Here is an 18099-nt window from a genome sequence, read left to right as displayed (position 1 = left end):
TAAGAGACAGCCCCCCTTCCCCCCAAGTACCCTGTGGCAGCTTCACCTCTGGAGAAAATCCTGCACATCTGTGCCTGGCTGATATTAACCCATACTCATCAGCTCTGGCTTTGTTTTCTTTCCACCACCTTGTTTATCCCTCCAGGAGGGAGGCATAAAAGTGTGGGGATGCTGTGCCCAGGGCAGGGGATGCCACACTGTCAGTTAGTGCAACCCTCCCCACAGAGCTGCTGCGTGGCCTTAGCCTGAGCCAAGGGGATTTCACGGAGGGAAGCCCTTCGTGGGTCCTTCATCAGCCTGATCCTCTCCATGGAAGCTGTCAAGAGCCCAATTAACACACCTACTCTATACAAGCAGGAGTGCTGCTGGGCCGAGGGAAACAATTGAGCATGCACTGAAGGGCTTTGCTGAATGGACTTAATTCAACACTTATGCCTTAAAGCTGAGCACACGCTTTACTGAATGGGGACGGGCAAGCTGGAGCAGTTTAGGGGCCTGCTGACCTGTCAGCCAACATCAGCATCTTCAAAAGAAACAGGTCCTGGCACAAACAACTCTTTCTTTCAGGAAAAAGGAAAAAAAAATGAAAGAAAACTGAGGAGAGGCTGGTGCTTTTCCACTCCGGAAGGTTGCTGGCAGCTCTTGAGGAAGGATGCGGCATTCTCACCCCCGCCCCCTCCCCTCCATGGGGCAGGGGAGACCTGCCCAGGGATGAATAGTGGAGGGAAACTGGGGCAGCTGGTGGGCCAGTTCTTTCTGGTGTGGGAAAACATCTCCCCTGTGAACTTCCTGTGCCTGCGGGAGGAGGCCATCGTTCCAGCATCGTGTAGCCCCAGCAACCAAGTGAACGGCTGCGTCTGTTTTTAAGCTCCCAGAAGGGACTGCAAATGTGAATGTTGTGACCTGCACCGAGTGGTATTGTTCCCAGCAAAGTACACACAAACTGGCCCCTGTATGGGCTGTGTAGACACGGGCAGTGCACAGCTCCTCCACAGCTACAGGGCTTCTCTCCTCAAGCCTTCTCCTCTCTCCACATTGCCAATGTAAGGGCTCGCTCCAAAACTTCCAGGTTTAAACTTTTGTGGGCTTTCAACACTTCATATATTCAAATGAGAAAGAGATAAATGTCTGCTCTTCCACAAAAGCAGCAAAGATGGATATTACCCACCCACCTCAGCCCCAAATCCCTCTTCTCCCCACCCTCACCAAAATCAGAGAGAAATGCTTAATGCCAAAATTACGCGTAGCAATAAGGACGTGATAATTAAACACTGCAGATCATTATTAGCCACAAGAAGAAAAAAGGCAAAGTAGAGGGTATGTATTTGTCACGTGGTGAAACCAGCTGTGGAAGGTTCTTCTAGGAGTTTTGAAATGGTTCCAGCTCTTTCTCTTTTTTTCCCAGGGTAGTAACATATTTCTGTCACGAGGAAGTTAGTTGTTAAAATATGCATAAAGACATGTCACTCCAAGCTGTGCACTTGTGTTTCATGTTCACTTCCCCACTCAAAAGAGTTTTGTTATGACTAAAGAACAAAAAGGAAGCAGCTAGAAATCTGTAATGGTTCCATTTATTAATACGTATATCACAAATACTCACAATATCAATGCATTCTCGTTGGCATGCTAGACAGAGGCATTATTAAAAAAGTCCTATTTTTTTAAAAAGGTTTTAAACTTTTGCTTTCCCCCAAAAATATTTCATATGCCTGTTTTTTTTTTTGTTATTTTCTTTTTGTGTGTGAGCTTTTATTTCGATTTGATTTAACAATGTATTTGGTGGCTGCAACCTCAATGCAAAAAGAAAGAAAAAGAAAGAACAGGAAAAAAGTATGAAGGCCGCAGTACAGCACAGTTCAATTAGTTCATAACTACCTAATAAAAATATAGGAAGCAAAATTCCTGCCTTCACAGTAAGCAACAACACAGCTTAATAACAGTATTACACAGGATCAGGTTCAGAGGCAAAATGCACTAGACAAAGCCTACCGGGATACGCACTAGGCATACAACACTGAGTAAGAATCAAAGATGTAGAAGAACATCAGGAATAATGGTTCCCTTCAAGCACAACATTTTAACATAATTTTCAAGTATCTTTATGTTATGTTACTGATTCCTTTGTTTTTGGGGAAGGGGGGCAGGCGCAGGGAAGGGGGAAAGGATGAAAACCTTAGTAAAGCAATAAACAAGAAATTAAGATAAAACCAAAAGAATATATATTTCATATACCAGTTTATATGAACGTGTGCAACACTTATTAACCATGGTGAAAGGCTAATTATGCCCTCCAGTCACTACATGCACAGCCCGATCAATGCTGTTAATGAATTACCTTTGTTAACTTACGATGCAACTACTGTGTGACCAAGAACAGACATACGGTGCCGTCCTACGCCGAGCCGCGGGAATGGGGTCGGGGTCCGGAGGCCGAGGGGACCTGGCTGCTCTCGGTGGCACCACGGTACTTCACAGAATGGTACACTACGCATGGGACAGAGTTCAGGAGGTGGGGTGCGAGTGTGCGCGCGCACGTGCTTGCTTGTGAGGGTGTGGGTGTGCGTGCGTGCGAGCGAGAGACATTGTGGGTGCTCTAACATTCGTTTCAGTCTTTCTCCAATTCTGCAGCTCCTGATCTTGAGACAGGCTCTGGACTTCACGCTTCTGAAAGACTGGGTTGGGGAGGATAAAAGAAAAGAGAGTGGGCTGCTCTGGTTGCTAACAGTGTTCATGGTAGACATTTCACCCTCCCTTTTCAAGAAGAAAACCAAAATTACAAAATACTGAATAGTATGTTTCCCCGCCTTTTTTTTCCCCACCAAACAGAATACTGGAATGGAAATCCCAAAGCAAAGAATCCCATGGGTAGACTTAATTCTCAATGAACATGCTGAGCATCTAAAACTTGCCCACTATCTTCAGCAGAAGCAACACAGCCCCGACAATATACCAGAGCATATATAGCACAGAAAGCAGGGAAAGCTCACCTTGTTACACCATCTCGTACTGGTTAGCAGTAATAAACCGGGACAGACAGCATGCCAGCAGCATCCCGATCAACTGTTTGGACAAGAATAGAAGGACAATAGAATTTAAATTAAATTAAATGAATGCACAGCAAAGAAGAGGCCATGGTAAGCAAAGATTTAATGTTCTGGAGTTATTATGCACAACATATTTATGCCCTATTTTAAGGACTGCTCTAATCAGAAAAACAGCATTAAAATCTCCTATCTTTCTTCGTTAGATCTTCCTCTTGATTTTTATCAGAGCATATTTATTTGATAGGCAGCATGCCTTTCTGCTACTCTTCAATCCCGTTGTCATTGCTTGGCTGAGTCAGACGTGGATGAGTAAACTGGCAGGGGTATCAGCACACTACAGGCTGCGTTTCACTTGCAAGCTCCACCTGGGTCCCTCACCACCACCCACCACCACCGAAAGCTGGCGGCCCCCTTAACCTTGTTAACAGTGAGCTGGGGAAAAGCTTCATAATGCCCCAGAGCAGCTACGCTTTCTTTACAAATAATGCAGCACTGGAGAAATGAGCGTTATAAATCTGGAAATAAATTTAAAAAAAGTCTTTCACTATTCCCTTGGCTGTCACTCAGATTATTGAAAACAGATCCCGGGCTTCCACTCGTCAATAAGCACTCAGTCATTTCAACGTTTTGCTTATTGCAGTTTGTTAGCGTTTCCTGCATATGCCAACAGTGTTAATATACTATAAATAATTCAACCGCACTTTTCTCGTTTAGATTGGTCAATTAATTAACTCATGAGCATACCCAGATAGTTACAGCTCATCTCTGGCTCTGGGGGCGAGGTGAGAGGGCCATCTCTGCAGATGGAGCCGCCTTTCCTGGCCCTGGCCCCAAGTAAGGGCTGTCACAGCTGCTCCAGCTGGCTCAGCCCGGCCCGTGGGGCACCATCTCTGCCCATCTCCTGCAGCTGTGGGCAGAGCACGTCACAGGGGAGCAGTGCTTAAGGAGGGGATCACAACCTCTTGGCAGCAGCGGAGCTCCCTCAGACCCCGCAGAGCATGAGGAAATAATGCCTGGCTGGCTGCCCATCCAAACTGGTTCCTTCTATTTCACGCTTGGGATTGCGTGTCCTTTCCTTGGGACCGTCAGTGCTCCCTGTTAACACGATCATCATCAAAATATACATCATCTCTATCAGCCAGTGCTTGATTTGGGCTGGCACCAGTGCAGAGCAAGACTAAGCCACGGTACCTCAAATCCAGATAAACTGTTTTCTGCCTCTAAGATGTCACATTCCTGGTCAGGCCATGTTTCATCTGCCAGAAATTTGCTACCTCTCCTGTTTCAGTGTCCACCAGAGCATCTCAAAAGGGTATACAGTCACCTTTAAAAGAAGGCTGAACGCTCATTGTCCCCCCCACTAACCCCCTCTGATTTTGGCACCAAATACCAAGGATGACACTTGGTTATAATCAGACATGGGGCACAGATAACACCTCCTGACTAACCTCCAATAAAAACCTAAGTTACTAAGGTTCAGGGACTGTATTTGCAGTTGCCAAAAGAGATGTGGTTGCTGAAAAACCTCCTCAGCTTTGAAAATTTCGCTTGATACTGAGAAGACATTTGGGCCATCTTGTTGCCTTTCTTACTAAAATTCTCTAGATGGGTGTCTGAGCAGGAAACTTATTTGAAAGCTGAGTGACTCGCCCAGGAGTCCACTGACCAGCAATGATAAGCATGCCAGGATTGTCTGGCTGGGCTTTGGAATTCCATGCTTAAATTCTCCAGTCACCAGATTTTATCAATTTCACAGTTTGGAAGGTGTTGCTGAAACCTAACCACATTCTGCGGGTTTACTGGAGAAGCTTTGACACTCCCACTGCTGACTTGTGCAATGTTTTTTAAACTCAGTTCTGTTTTGGAGAATGGTATGTATTTCTCCATGCTTTGACAGGCAGAACAGAGTAAGTACCTCTGGGTGGCCCTGTCCCACCTGCTTCACTGTCACTTTTCTGTGTTTGTGGTAACTTCCAGTCTTTTCTCACCTTCCTCAGCTGGTCTCAGAAGTCACTTCTCTGCCTTACTGCATTTTTCATTAAGATGAACTTCACAGCGTATTTAATTCTATTTATTTTCACTGAGCAAATTCCAGCCCAGACCCAAATCTGTTCCTCCCTCATCCTACAATGGCCAACAACATACGTATATTCAAGTTTACTTTTCTTTTTTTTAATGCCTGTGCCATGAAATACCTATTATTTCTCATCACAAGCACTCAAGTTATAGTCATTGTTGTTCCCAAATACAGTCAGCTGCTTTTATCAGGTTTACAAAGGGAAAGATGCTGCAGCCCGTACAAATAGGAAGCCATGGGCTTTTCTTTCCCCCTTCAGCTGTAGCAGACCTGACCAGCTACCTTTAATTAGTGATTCTTCTGTTTTACACAGGCTGTAACTCTAATAATCAGCTTGTCTAAGCTTTGTAGTATTTGCAGGCATGTGATGATGTTTTGATTTACTCAAGTCACTTGTAAGACAAACGTCGAGTTGCACATGAATGTATTTTTCTGATCTTTGACCCACTTATTAATTCTTGGCTCTGACCATATGTATTTAAGTGGTTATGGTACCATAATATTTACCTTCTGTATTTAAAAAAAAATGGTGTGCATATCAAGCCATTGCATACACATATTATACAATATTTCTAGCTATTACCAGGACATAGCAGAGCTATAATAAATATCTTAGAAGTACTCTGAACATATATAAAACCATCTATTTTTCAAGTTGTGTAGACTTCCACATTTAACCACAAGAGCACTGTCCCTCCTGTAGCCAGGAAGAGGCGATACTATATTAAGTTGCTGAATTTTCCTCATGGTGCTCTTTCATTACAGTCATAACTACAGTCCTCTGCATTTAAATCAGGTTAGAGGCTCCCAGTCTGTAAACCACAAATGAGCACTCTCCACCCCCCCTTGCTCTCTGCATTTGCTTGATCACTTGCAACCTCTGCTCTTTAGACGAGAGGAAGCCCCTTATCCTATTTTGCAGCAAGTCCCTGCAGCTCCTTTGAAAAACCAGAGGAATCAGCATAAAAGGATTCCCACAAAGAAACTAGCTGCTAGAAGTTGCATTCATTTCCCTTCGCTCCCATTGTCTCTCAAATGCCCCATCTCAACTTTTATCCACTTAAATTTTTAAATTTTATTTTATTGTCCCATTTTTTTGAGTGCTAAGGTGCCAGACTTGCTTCTGCATTTGTATTCTCTCTAATTTATTCCCCCTTCTCTTTTTTCCAAGATCATCTTCTGAATGGAAAACTGAGAGTTTGCCTTGGAACCTCTGGTCTTGCCACAGGAAACTTGAAAAACCAAAGACAAATTCTTTGGGTTAGAGCACTGGGAAACCCGCATCCCTCGGGTGCATGTCCTAAACTACCATCCTTTTGGCCAAAGTTCATTCCAGAGAGCAATTCAGTGCCCGCGTTCTTCATCTCTCCATGGTTTCTAGGAGTCATCTGCGGTATATCTCAGTTCTGACCACTGAAATCCATCCACAGCAACTTCCTAGCACTTATCTCCTATCACATACATGATAACCAGCTTTTATTATAGTTATTTTGCAGGAGTTAACATTGACTGGAAGCTGTCCTGCATGACATATTTATTGCATCTTATTATACTGTAGAGAAACTAAAATGCAATTTGAAATTCATTTTATTTGGGGTCTTGGCATCTTCATCATTTTTCATTCTTTGAGAGAATTTCTGCAAATAGAAATGAATTGAACTAACTTGAAATTCACCAACAGATCTGGTAAGCTAAAACTTATAATTGTTTAATAATTGAATAATTGTTTATCTCAATGATTTACCTTGCCATATTCTCAAAATGAAAATCTCCAAGCATCCAGGTTCCCTGTCTCTATTTTAGAAGACAGAGAATTTTCTATGATGTCACATGTCACTTACCCGAGTCAGCCTCCTGTGCCATGGTATACCTTTGGCACAGGTCCTAGCTCCACACTGAATCCACAGTGGTTAAATGTCTTTAGAATCAACGCAGTCTTATATTAGATTTCATGACATATTGGATCCTGATATGGATTCCAGTCCCTAATGCTGGTGCAAGGTGTGAAGAGGTGTAATCCTGTGTTAGGGCTAAGCCTCAGCCTCCCTATACTTAGACAGGAGTTGCAGCAGACAAGATGGATGAAGTCTGAACCAGAACTGCATCCACAGTCAGGCAGAGTTACTCTCATTAACATTGACAGTAAAGAGGGCAGGTGGATATTGCACTGTAGATACTGTAGCCACATGAGAATGTATCTGCAAATGATGGGTACCCTGCAAGCTCAACAACTGGTTTTGAGCACGTCTAGAGCACCTGACTTCCAGTCTTTCAGTACAAAGAGTATAATTTGGCCTTAACACTGCACTGAGACTCCCCTACTCAGGGACTCTACCGCAGCCACAATCTATAAACCCCTCCAGACCCTGTCTCTTGCATCCCTTAAGCCAATGCCTGCAATGTAGTTTATCTAGGCAAAACTCTTCAGCATCTAAGCTTCTTGCATAATTTTATTCTCTGTTGGGCACAACACAGTAATCATTCTGCTGCTCTGAAGAGCACCTGCTAAACTTAAATTATTCCAGCTGGAAGTCAGCACTGGCATCTGAGTCCAAAACCAATCAAATTGTATTTTATTGTTATTATTTCAAACCCGAGGTGTAGTGCAGACAATGTTAGCAACACAGCAGGTTTTTTTTAAAAACTCTGACTCTGACTGAGAGGTCTGTGCCAGGCCTATAAGACGTGCAATGCCATTACATCAACTTTCCCTATTTCTGGGCATCAGCACATTCCCCATGCTAGTCAACACCTAACAAATCACGTGAAGGAAAGGCCCTGGAGCATGCTTTACTGTAGAAGAGCAACATGATCTAATTTGTCTTTTATTGAGATTAAACCCATTCTCAGTATGAACAGCGAAACCTCTCTTACAGCTCGAGCACTGCCTGGCATTACTGCTGGCCACAGTCAACCTGAAATCAATTTGTAAACACTGTCCCTAATTGGGTCCAGCAAAACAGATTAGGCAGTAAACGATAACTGGCTGCTTTCTATTCTTCACATCCCAGGAGAGCTACGTTTTTCTCCCCTGCAACCCCTCTCTTCTCCCTTTTACACATTCACAAACACCCCAAGCAGCTGGATATCTACTCGGAGCGCCAGAGCCTTGCCCTTACACAGGAGAGCAACATCCCCGGCTGGCAGCAGGGCACATACTGCCCTCAGGCAGCGCGAGCTGCCAACGCCACATCAAAACATGCTTCAGTTTTCTCTCAGAGCTGTGGCAGTGAAGTGTCTTTCCCCCTTTGCTGCCCGCAGACTGTCACGCTAACCTCGCCTTGCACCAAAGGACTCCCGTTGCAAGAGCCACACTCTGCCCACACTGCCCGCCTGCCTTCCTGTCCAGAGCTCACAAACAACCGATGACCTAGAGTAAACCTCCAGACATGTGCCAAAACAACAGTTCTAGCTGCACTCTTCCTATATTCTCCTTTTTCAGGTAAGATAAGATGATGCTTTGCTTATTGTACATGTGATACATCGATTAAAAGCTTTCAGGTAGCATTGGTCCTGACTCAGGCATTTGCCCCTGCAGCATATGAACTGTAAAATTCTACTCACCCCATTTTTCTTTAGGATAGTTTACATAAGGTATTTTAAAAGATGCTTTATAGCCTTCTGGCTGTCTAGAAACCAAACTAGGCTCTATAGCAGTAGTCTTATGGCAGTAATCAAGTAATAATCAAGGTTGGAGAAGAGTACTGAGACAACTGTGAACATTCAGGCTGGAGCCATGGGCTGAGGCCAACTGGGGAAGTTTCCATAAGGCCAAATGCCGGGGGCTGCCCTTGGGCCACAACAACCCCCAGCAGAGCTACAGGCTTGGGGAGGAGTGGCTGGAGAGCTGCCAGTCAGAGAGGGACCTGGGAGTGCTGATTGACAGCCGGCTGAACAGGAGCCAGCAGTGTGCCCAGGTGGCCAAGAAGGCCAATGGCATCCTGGCTTGTGTCAGCAATAGCGTGGCCAGCAGGGACAGGGAAGGGATCTGACCCCTGTACTCGGCACTGGTGAGGCCACACCTCGATTCCTGTGTTCAGTTTTGGGCCCCTCACTACAAAAAGGACATTGAATGACTCGAGCGTGTCCAGAGAAGGGCAACGAAGCTGGTGAAGGCTCTGGAGCACAGGTCGTACGAGGAGCAGCTGAGGGAACTGGGGGTGTTTAGTCTGGAGAAGAGGAGGCTGAGGGGAGACCTCATCGCCCTCCACAGCTACCTGAAAGGAGGGTGCAGAGAGTGGGGGATGAGCCTCTTTAACCAAGTAACAAGTGATAGGACAAGAGGCAGTGGCTTCAAGTTGTGCCAGGGAAGGTTTAGACTAGATATTAGGAAGCATTTCTTTCCAGAAGGGGTTGTTGGGCGTTAGAATGGGCTGCCCAGGGAGGTGGTGGAGTCCCCATCCCTGGAGGTGTTTAAGAGTCAGGTCGACATAGCGCTGAGGGATATGGTGTAGTTGGGAACTGTCAGTGTGAGGTTAGTGGTTGGACTAGATGATCTTCAAGGTCTTTCACAACCTAGATGATTCTGTGATTCAGCAAGAACTAGAATAGCCTATTAAAAAAAAACCAAAACAAAACCCAAACAAAACTCCCCCAGCTCCATGCACCAACAGCTCCAGACTAGTGGTTTCACCGCTTCTAGATCGCGAAGGCCTGACACTCACGCACATGCTCTGAGTGGTATGATGAATGCTTACACCCACAACGTTTACATCCACATGAAACAGGATGACAGGCAAAATCATGGTCCTCTCACATCTAACACCTAGGCTACAAGGCATCAGGTTTCCAGATGTGCCCAAGGCAGGGCAGTCAGCTGGTCTGAGCCCAAACAGTTTTAGGGCTCCCTCAGGTTGTACATATGTTGACCAAGAGGATGTGGTGGCCACCTCTCACATGGCTTGAGGAGAGTTACTCTGAAGAACCTGGAGGCCATTGTAACTACTGAGCAAATTAAACTTCAGAGAGATGTAACTAAAACACCTTTCAGCCTAGCATGGGCTGACCACATGGAGCAGCAGGGGCAAGAGGGCAACCACAGCCCTCCTATTAATTCACTTTCCAACCACTGGCAACAGCACTGGAAAATCACTTGTTTCTAGTGCAGCACAGTGTAAACCTACAGCTTGCTAACTGAATTCATGAGGTCTAAAAAAGAAGTAAAATAATTTTTTCTAGCACCTCATTTTTTCCAACCACTGGATAAGCATAAGACATTCAACAGATATATTCATATTTTCAGTGTTGCCTCAGGGCCCAGATTTTTAATATTGTGTGAATCAATCAAATTAAAGTTGCATGATAGTTTTTGAATATGACATTTGCAGTTGTACTATGTACTCTCCACAGAAAGAAGGCAGATTGACTCTCAGGTAGAAGTGGTTCAGGTACCATACACATAGCTGTGCATTTTGCTGAACCATTCTGCACGCACTTTTGCACTGCCTGTGTTTCTCTCTCTCTCATTTTTGTATGTTTCCAGAAGAGTCCCTGCCATCACACATGGAGTGACTAGTATAATGGAGTATCTTGTTGAAAGAAAAAGGTGTTTTCCTGTTCCTTCTTGATCAGAATATTCTGACCAGACCTTTAGCTTCCCCAACTCCTGTCTAGCTAAAGGCAGTTTGAATATCAGGGAGCAGAAAACACCTTCTTAGCTCTCCTTTTGACCCTCCCATGTCAAACTCCTTTTGGTGCAGGCAAGGAGTTGGTTAAATAATCTGATTTTAGCAGATCTCTGCTCAGTGTTCAGTGCTAAAAGGAAAAAAAAAATCAGTCACCAAAACCAGGTGCCCCCTTCAGTCTCCAGGTCCAGGATGAGGAGGCCTAAAGGTAAACTTTTCTTTGAATTCTAGACTCCTTCAAAGAAAAAATAAGAGTGTTTAGAAGACAGAAGCCTATCCAAACTATGGATAAGCTGTTTGTCTTCTTAGCTGTTTATGCTCCATTTAAGCCAATGTTTTATTGGGTTAACCTCTATTTGACCCAGTGGAGGGACAAGTTGTTTTCCTTGAGCTAGTCATTAGCTCAACCGTAACTGATATTCCCAAGGAGAAACTTCATTTAAGTTGAAAAAAAGAAAATCAATGAACAGATGACCTCAGGACTAATGAGCATGCTGAGTTCAGTCCCTTTCCATAATCATTCCTTCCTTGAAGTCCGGGTAAAGAAAAAGAGAGGGGAAAAAAAGGTGGGAAGGGAAGGGAAGCATTTATGCACTTACCTGTGAGAATGCAATCCCAAAAGCCACTCCAGCTATGATTCCCATATTTGTCTCCATAAAACTGGTCACCAAGTCATAACAGCCCTGAAAAACAAACATAATCATTCCTTGTATTGACCTTCCCTGCCACAAATGCATACATATAAATTTACCACAAATGCATGCATATAAATTTTCCATAAAATGGACTTGGGCTAGACAATATTTTTACTGTAATTTGCAACAATGTCACCTTTTTATTTAATAGCAATTCTGAGTGAATGATGCAAAGTGGTGGCAAAACCAGTTCTTTTTAGAAACATACATATTTCAGTACTTTTAAAAGCTAAATGTGATGTTGCATTCATTTTTATAAGTCTTATTAAAGAAAGTGAGCTTTACATTGTTTTTAAAAAAAGAATATAGCTTTGACCTGAAACCAAACCAGTAACAGTATAATGTTATAATATAATACAGGTGTAAAAAAAGAGTAAATGATGCTAATACTTCAGATATTTAATACAAGCATGCTTCAGGCATCCAGTGAGGCATTCTGATTGCCTTCACCTTTCAAAGGACACCAGGCAAGGTACTGAGTAGTACATAACTTTAAACCATATAACAAAGTTATTGAGGGTTTTGTATGAAATTTCTTGGTTGGTTTGCTCTTGGACATAAAATTCCCTGTCCTGCTCCCCAGACCCAATTTTCTCTCTGTAGATCAGAGCCTGACTCCATCAGCTGACTTGTGCCTCAATTCACATCTCACACTGGGTCCAGAAGATTCATACACATCTCTTCTCTTGGATAGGCTTTTTCTGAGGTGTCCCCCTCAGTATGATAATTTTCACTATATTTCTCTCCTCATCTACTCTACCCCTCAAAAAAGCATTTTAAATTAGCTTTCCTGGTTTGTGGTGCCTAAATGAATCTAAACAAGTGACACAAAACTTGAAGAAAAAAAAAGAAAGTTAACATCTATTTTTTCTTTCATTACTAACCTATTTGCCCACACAATCCAAAGCCACCTCTCAGTCCCTTTTGCCACGCTTCCTCAAATGACCAACACCACTCTCATCTTAAGGCCAGTCCCAAGGCTAATTATAAGGTTATAACTTTATTCACTTTATCAGAAGTTGGAAAAAACAGAAATAACAATGAGTTCATTTTCCCAGTTTGGACTCCTGTCCTGTAAGAGAGAAGAGTGTCCACATTCCCCCTCCATTCACACACCTCTCACTTCTGCAAAAACTCTAAGAACTCTGTATGTGACCTCAGAGCATTAGATGCTTGTAAAAAATGACGGCTAGAAGGAAAGGACAATGTAATTTGTTAGAGACAGGCCATTCATGAACTAAATTCTATCATTTCTTTAACCTCTTTTACAATATCAGAAGACATTTAATCCTCAGAGTAATGAAGTGGTAAACCTAACAGTAGCTGAGTACCAGCACAGCTGTAATTCATTTCTGAAATGTTTAAGTGTACATATTAATCCTTAATTACATCCTACAACAGTGTATAGTAGGTCAGACTCAAGCTTGCTTATTTAACACATCAAGCAACTATAGTTGTGTGTGTTTTACATGTTATGAAATGAGATTAGATTTCTCAAGCAGTGCTTTCATTCTGTCTGACACGGCTTAACGTTGTCCCAGCTCTTCTGAAATCTGTTCTGTTCAACAGCCTTCAAGAGATGCAACATCTAATAGCAATGGTAATTTGAGGGAGACAGAAGATCTCGTTTAAAAAACCATGCAAGTGAGAGAGTTTTGATCACTCTCTCTCCGCATTTGAAGACTATGCTTTCCCAAATCACAATAATCTGTTTCCTGAAGTACATGGCATAAATATGGCTTAACTGATCAGTCCTTACTGTGTTTGGAGTGAGAGAGCAAGAATCACCCAAGAGTTGCATATATAGTACAGAAGTATGTGAAGCACTGTGTGCGCACATCTGGGTGCTGATTCAGAGGACAGAGTGACAATTTAGCAAGTATCCGATCATTTTTGACTCCACACATCTGTTCCTTTATTTAGAGAGAAGTAGTTCTTGAGGTTCGTTGGTAATGAACTCTGAAGATTAAAAGCACTATATTGAACATTAATTAGCTAATCCTAATGACAGCTCTTAAAGTTAAGTATTAGTCCCATCTGAGATGTAGAAACAGACAGAGAGACTAAATGATTTACCCAAGGTCATTATGCAAGTTAGTGGCAGAATTGGCAAAGAAAATCCAGGAATGTTGTCTTTTAGTCCTGCAGTTACATCATTAGTTTAATCCTCTTTGGCTAATTCATCATTAGTTTTAATAAACTGCTAGTAATTTGATTAGCTCATAGAGAATTTGTCTTACTGATAGTTTTGCATGATCCACTAGAAAGATGTATTCCAAATATGCCTATCCACAGGAATGGTAACAAGGGTCTTGCATGACACAGACAATATGGATTTTCCTTTTTCTCCAAAACACAGAGAGCAAAGTGCCTATTTCCAAGGTAAGCAAGGGGCTTGGGTCAGAGTCAATGATGTTTGCTTCCTATCTGAAGTGAAAGGATAGGTCCACACATTTCCTCCTGCTTGCTTTTTATTCCCATGCCCCTTTCAGAAACATACCACCTTGTTCAAACATTTGGATTAACTCCAAGATCTCACAGCTGCTAAATAAAAATCTTTACAACTTTTGACTACAAATGGCTATCTCAGAAAATGGGACACAATGTTGTAGGACATCCAAACTTCCCCTAGGTAATTAAATCAAGTAATTAAGTCAACTGCTTCCTGAGGAATCAGCAGTCCTTTTCTGTCAGGTGACTCATGCATTTGACAGGAGAGCAAGGAACAAGCATGGCTGGAAGTGAGTTACCAGCTCTGGACGAGCACAAGCTCATTCATCCTTCAGCTGCTTCCTACAATTTAGCAGGCATCCTTTGACAAAAGGAACTTGCAAGTGGATGGGGATTTCTCTGTGCATGCAGAGCATGCAGAGCAAGCCTGGCACTCTGGGGAAACACCAGATTGGTGCTGGGAATGCAAATGAAGCCTGCTCAGGTAAGCAGCCAGGTAAGGTTCAGAGTGCATGTCCATTCTGAACTGAAAAGGTGGGACCTGCTAGTCACATCAAAAACCTTTCCTGCTGGGAAAGTGGCCAGAAGCAGAGGTTCAGGATGCGCTGCCCAGGAGGCACTCTGCCTGCAGTGGGTGCTGGCTGTACTGCACATCCCCTAGATCCTTCTTGCCACTTCTGCAAAACCTGAATGTTACTACAAGTTCACAATGTGCAACTGAATGGAGTGGCTCATCCTTCATACTCACGCAACCCAGAAAGATTACTTTGCTGGTGGAGACTGTGTTTCTTAACAGATGGACGTCACTAATGTTCCATATCTGTCTGCAACAAGTGGCTCACATTACAGAAAAGAAAGGCTTTAGTAGAAAATAATCCTCTAGTATCTTCTTTTAACATATGCTAGAAAATATTGTCCACTAGCCTGGATTTCAACGAAAGATGTTTCAGGTGGTGCTCAGACAACACTCCAGTCTCCTGATTCACAGGTAACTGAGGTGAAACCGACAGAAACAGAGGACAGAGAGGCATTTTCATATTTCCTCTGTTATCTACTCAGAACTTTTATTTATTTTTTTAAATTCAACTCTGAAAACAAAAACAGAAAATACTCCTTAAGTCTGACTAAGCCATGTTGGCAACTTAACATGGTGATTTGGCCACAATATCATTCCTTTTACCAACAAACTATTGCCTCTCTTGCAAATCTCAAGTGAGATAGAAAGAACTGATGATGCACTAGTACTAAAAGCAATAACCTGAGCTGTATTTCTGCTGCGCAGTGTCTGCTATATATGTTGCATTGTTTTACCTTTATTCATCCCTTTCTTTGTGTTTTCTTTATTTTTACTCTCCAATTATCTTTTCTTCCTGTTTTCTCAACCTGCTTTCCCAACCCTATTCTGTTTCCTCAACTTGCTCCTTCAGATGACCCCAGGGGAGGGGTCACTTTGGCTGCGCTATACTTGCAGCAGCACATGTTGAAAGATTTTAAGAATCACTGTAAATGTACCAGCCAACCACAGTGCTTTTTTCAATTACCTGTCTTTTCTGCTTGGGATGACAGGCTCCAGGACTGAAATTACTGTTTGAACATAAGCAAGAGCAAAATCTGTCCTTCCTTCCATCTAGCTACATCTCTGTCCTCAACAAAACCCTACAGCATTCAGGAGTGAGCAGAGAAGCAGAAAAGTGCTGACCAGCCTAACCCTCAAGGGCAGTCGAGCACACGTGCCTGTGCCCAGCCGGTGTCGCTTCTGTGTGCAGTGCCGTACCTCAACCTCTGCTGTGAGAAAGGGGAACAAATCCCCTCCTCATCAGAAATGTCACTGCACCTGGTCATGTGAGAAACATCAACTTAAAGAATTTGAAAGTAAGATGGGGGGCAAAGCCAATCTTTACCATCGTTCCAGCCCAATACACACATTATCGACCAACCATTTGAAACAAAAGGCAACTGTAAGCAGCCATACGCTCCACTGGTGTACTGGATGGTTTCATAAAAACTGCCTCTGGCACAACGTTACTTGGTACCTTCTGGTTTACTTTAGTGGCAGCCACGGTCATGTTGCGCAGGTCCTGAGTATTACAGTCACTGGAGTTCATGCAACAGCTTGTAGGGATGCCATGTTTGAAGAAGTAAGGGCTGGTGCTCCAGTTGGTGTAGCTCTGAATGCCGCAGCAGCTCAGCTGTGAGGAATAAGAGGCAGATTTAAAACAAACACGCAAACAAATCAGAATTAAAACTAGTACAGATTCATCACTGCCCACTTAATAAGCTCATAATCAAAATACAAACAGGTTGTCTCCAGTTCTGGAAAGCAGAAACCACCTCCTGCCCCATTTATCACAGAAGTATCAGGAATGTAATTTACAAAAGATCAGAGCAGACAACCTACTAAAAAAAGGCATTTTACGAGCACAGCTATTATTTCTGACATTTGACCAAGGTCCAGCCATAAAAGTATCTTTTTCAGTTGAAAGTCTGTTGGGGCTTTTAAAATTTTTTTTGTATCCTTTGCTTATTTATTTATTCAATTAAAGGTGATCCTGGAAATTAAAGAAAGAGCCTCACAAAAAAATGGCCATAAAAACCCCAAAGCATTACAAATAATTACATGTAACACATAGTGTCGAACTAGTTTCAGTTGCTAAGGTGAAGCAATCCTCTCTAACTCACCAAAATAATTTATAGGAAAATTCACTGCGCCATGAATAGAAAGAGCCCATATGGTCACAGAGTGTGTCTATGAAACCAGCTGAAAAACTGTAAGTTGGGAAGGATGTTATGCTCTAGATGTTAAGCTAGAAGACAATCACTCAAAGATATGGAGTACGTGCTGAATTTTCTGCATGAAAAGGGCTTATAAATGCAGTTCCTGTAAAAACAGAGCTACAAATGAAATTAACATTTTGCTACGACAGAAACACTGAATAATTACTCAAAACAAATTAGTTTATCCAACTCCAAGGAATCAGAAGTTTAAAATACAGGTTAACACTAGGCAAATAGACAATTTGATGGCAGATTTTACTCAGTTTAGAGCAGTGCAGTAATCTGCTAACCTGGAGAAGCCAGGTTAGAGGCAAAGTTTCAAACACGCTGAGGGGTCCAACAAAATAGTTGTAATTTCTAAAGAAGATCTAGAAGCCATCAATACAATTACATTACAATATCATCCGTTCAGCAAGTTACAATCATACAAAAAAAGCAAACTAGCTCATAGAATGTATTATGAGCTGAGGGGACAGCTTCTTGCTACAGCGCAGTTTCCAGTTGGATTCTAAATGTGATTTTTATTGCTCTGTGTTGCAGTTGGTGGACTTGGTCCCTTGTGGCAGGCATCTCCAATTAGTTTGGTCATGCTGTGGCATTTGCTCATGCCCTGTGCCCTGCTGGAAGGCAAGGCAACTTCCCACTGCCCTGCTACCACACCCTGTGTGTCAGAAAGGCTCTTCCACCAAGAACATAATCCATCCCTCCAGCACGGCTGGAGAACAGCTTTCATTGCTGACCTTAGCAGCACATTTGCCCACCCCCTTTTCCTCTGGAGAAAATACACTCTGTTTCTCCCCTTAGCTCACTAGGTCTCCTTTGCCAGCCTCTCACTGTACCTGTGAAGAGAACTGCTGCAGTTTATAAGTGACACAGCATGCTAGATTATAAAATCTTGTCTCATCCAGCACAAATTTACAACGTTTCATAATCCTATTGACAGATTCTCTTAAGAACAAAGTGTGTTCTTCAGGGATAAAACTGGCCCCTAAACTTAATTCAAGATCTGGACCAACAACAAGCAAGTGGGACAGGCCTTGTCTTTATTAGATGGCTGTTCATTAAAACTTAAGCATCTTGGACAAGCATGTCAGTTGAAATACTTTTTCTTCAGATCAGTTTTGCCAGCCTCTAATTTTGCAGGCAATATACGGTTTACAGATTGAGCCATCCATACGTCATGTTCTGTGATCAAATCTGCATGTATGCTTTGTCTCTCTTTATTAATTTTTAATATCCAGATTTAGACTTACACTTTCCTGTACGTTATCCACTGCATGGCTCCGCTCATCGTTCTTGTTGTAATTCTGGATTGCTTCAGTATATGTCCTAAGGAAAGTATCCTTGATCTAAGAGAATGAGTTAAAAAACAGCCCACGTGAGCCACAAAATCTGAAGTGGTTATCACAGGTAGCAAATGCATTTCCGAATCT

The 18099-nt window shown here is 42.8% G+C and overlaps 1 protein-coding gene across 1 annotated transcript in view; it reads right to left on the bottom strand.

The window, feature by feature from the left end:
• Positions 1-1552: 1552 nt before the first annotated feature.
• TSPAN7 (tetraspanin 7) overlaps positions 1553-18099 on the bottom strand; it is a 96384-nt gene continuing 79837 nt past the window's right edge. Inside the window, exons 4-8 of the mRNA XM_026842032.1 lie at positions 17920-18015; positions 15925-16080; positions 11345-11428; positions 2988-3060; positions 1553-2672 (exon numbers count right to left, since the gene is read on the bottom strand). Coding sequence (XP_026697833.1) covers positions 2992-3060; positions 11345-11428; positions 15925-16080; positions 17920-18015 — 405 coding nt within the window. The 3' untranslated portion in view covers positions 1553-2672; positions 2988-2991. The remainder of the gene's footprint in view (positions 2673-2987; positions 3061-11344; positions 11429-15924; positions 16081-17919; positions 18016-18099) is intronic.

Source organism: Athene cunicularia (genome assembly GCF_003259725.1).
Source record: "Athene cunicularia isolate RWA chromosome 1 unlocalized genomic scaffold, athCun1 chr1_part1, whole genome shotgun sequence".
Classification (NCBI taxonomy): Eukaryota; Metazoa; Chordata; class Aves; order Strigiformes; family Strigidae; genus Athene; species Athene cunicularia.
Note: the sequence above shows the minus strand (reverse complement) of the source record. Positions and strands in the feature narration are given on the sequence as shown.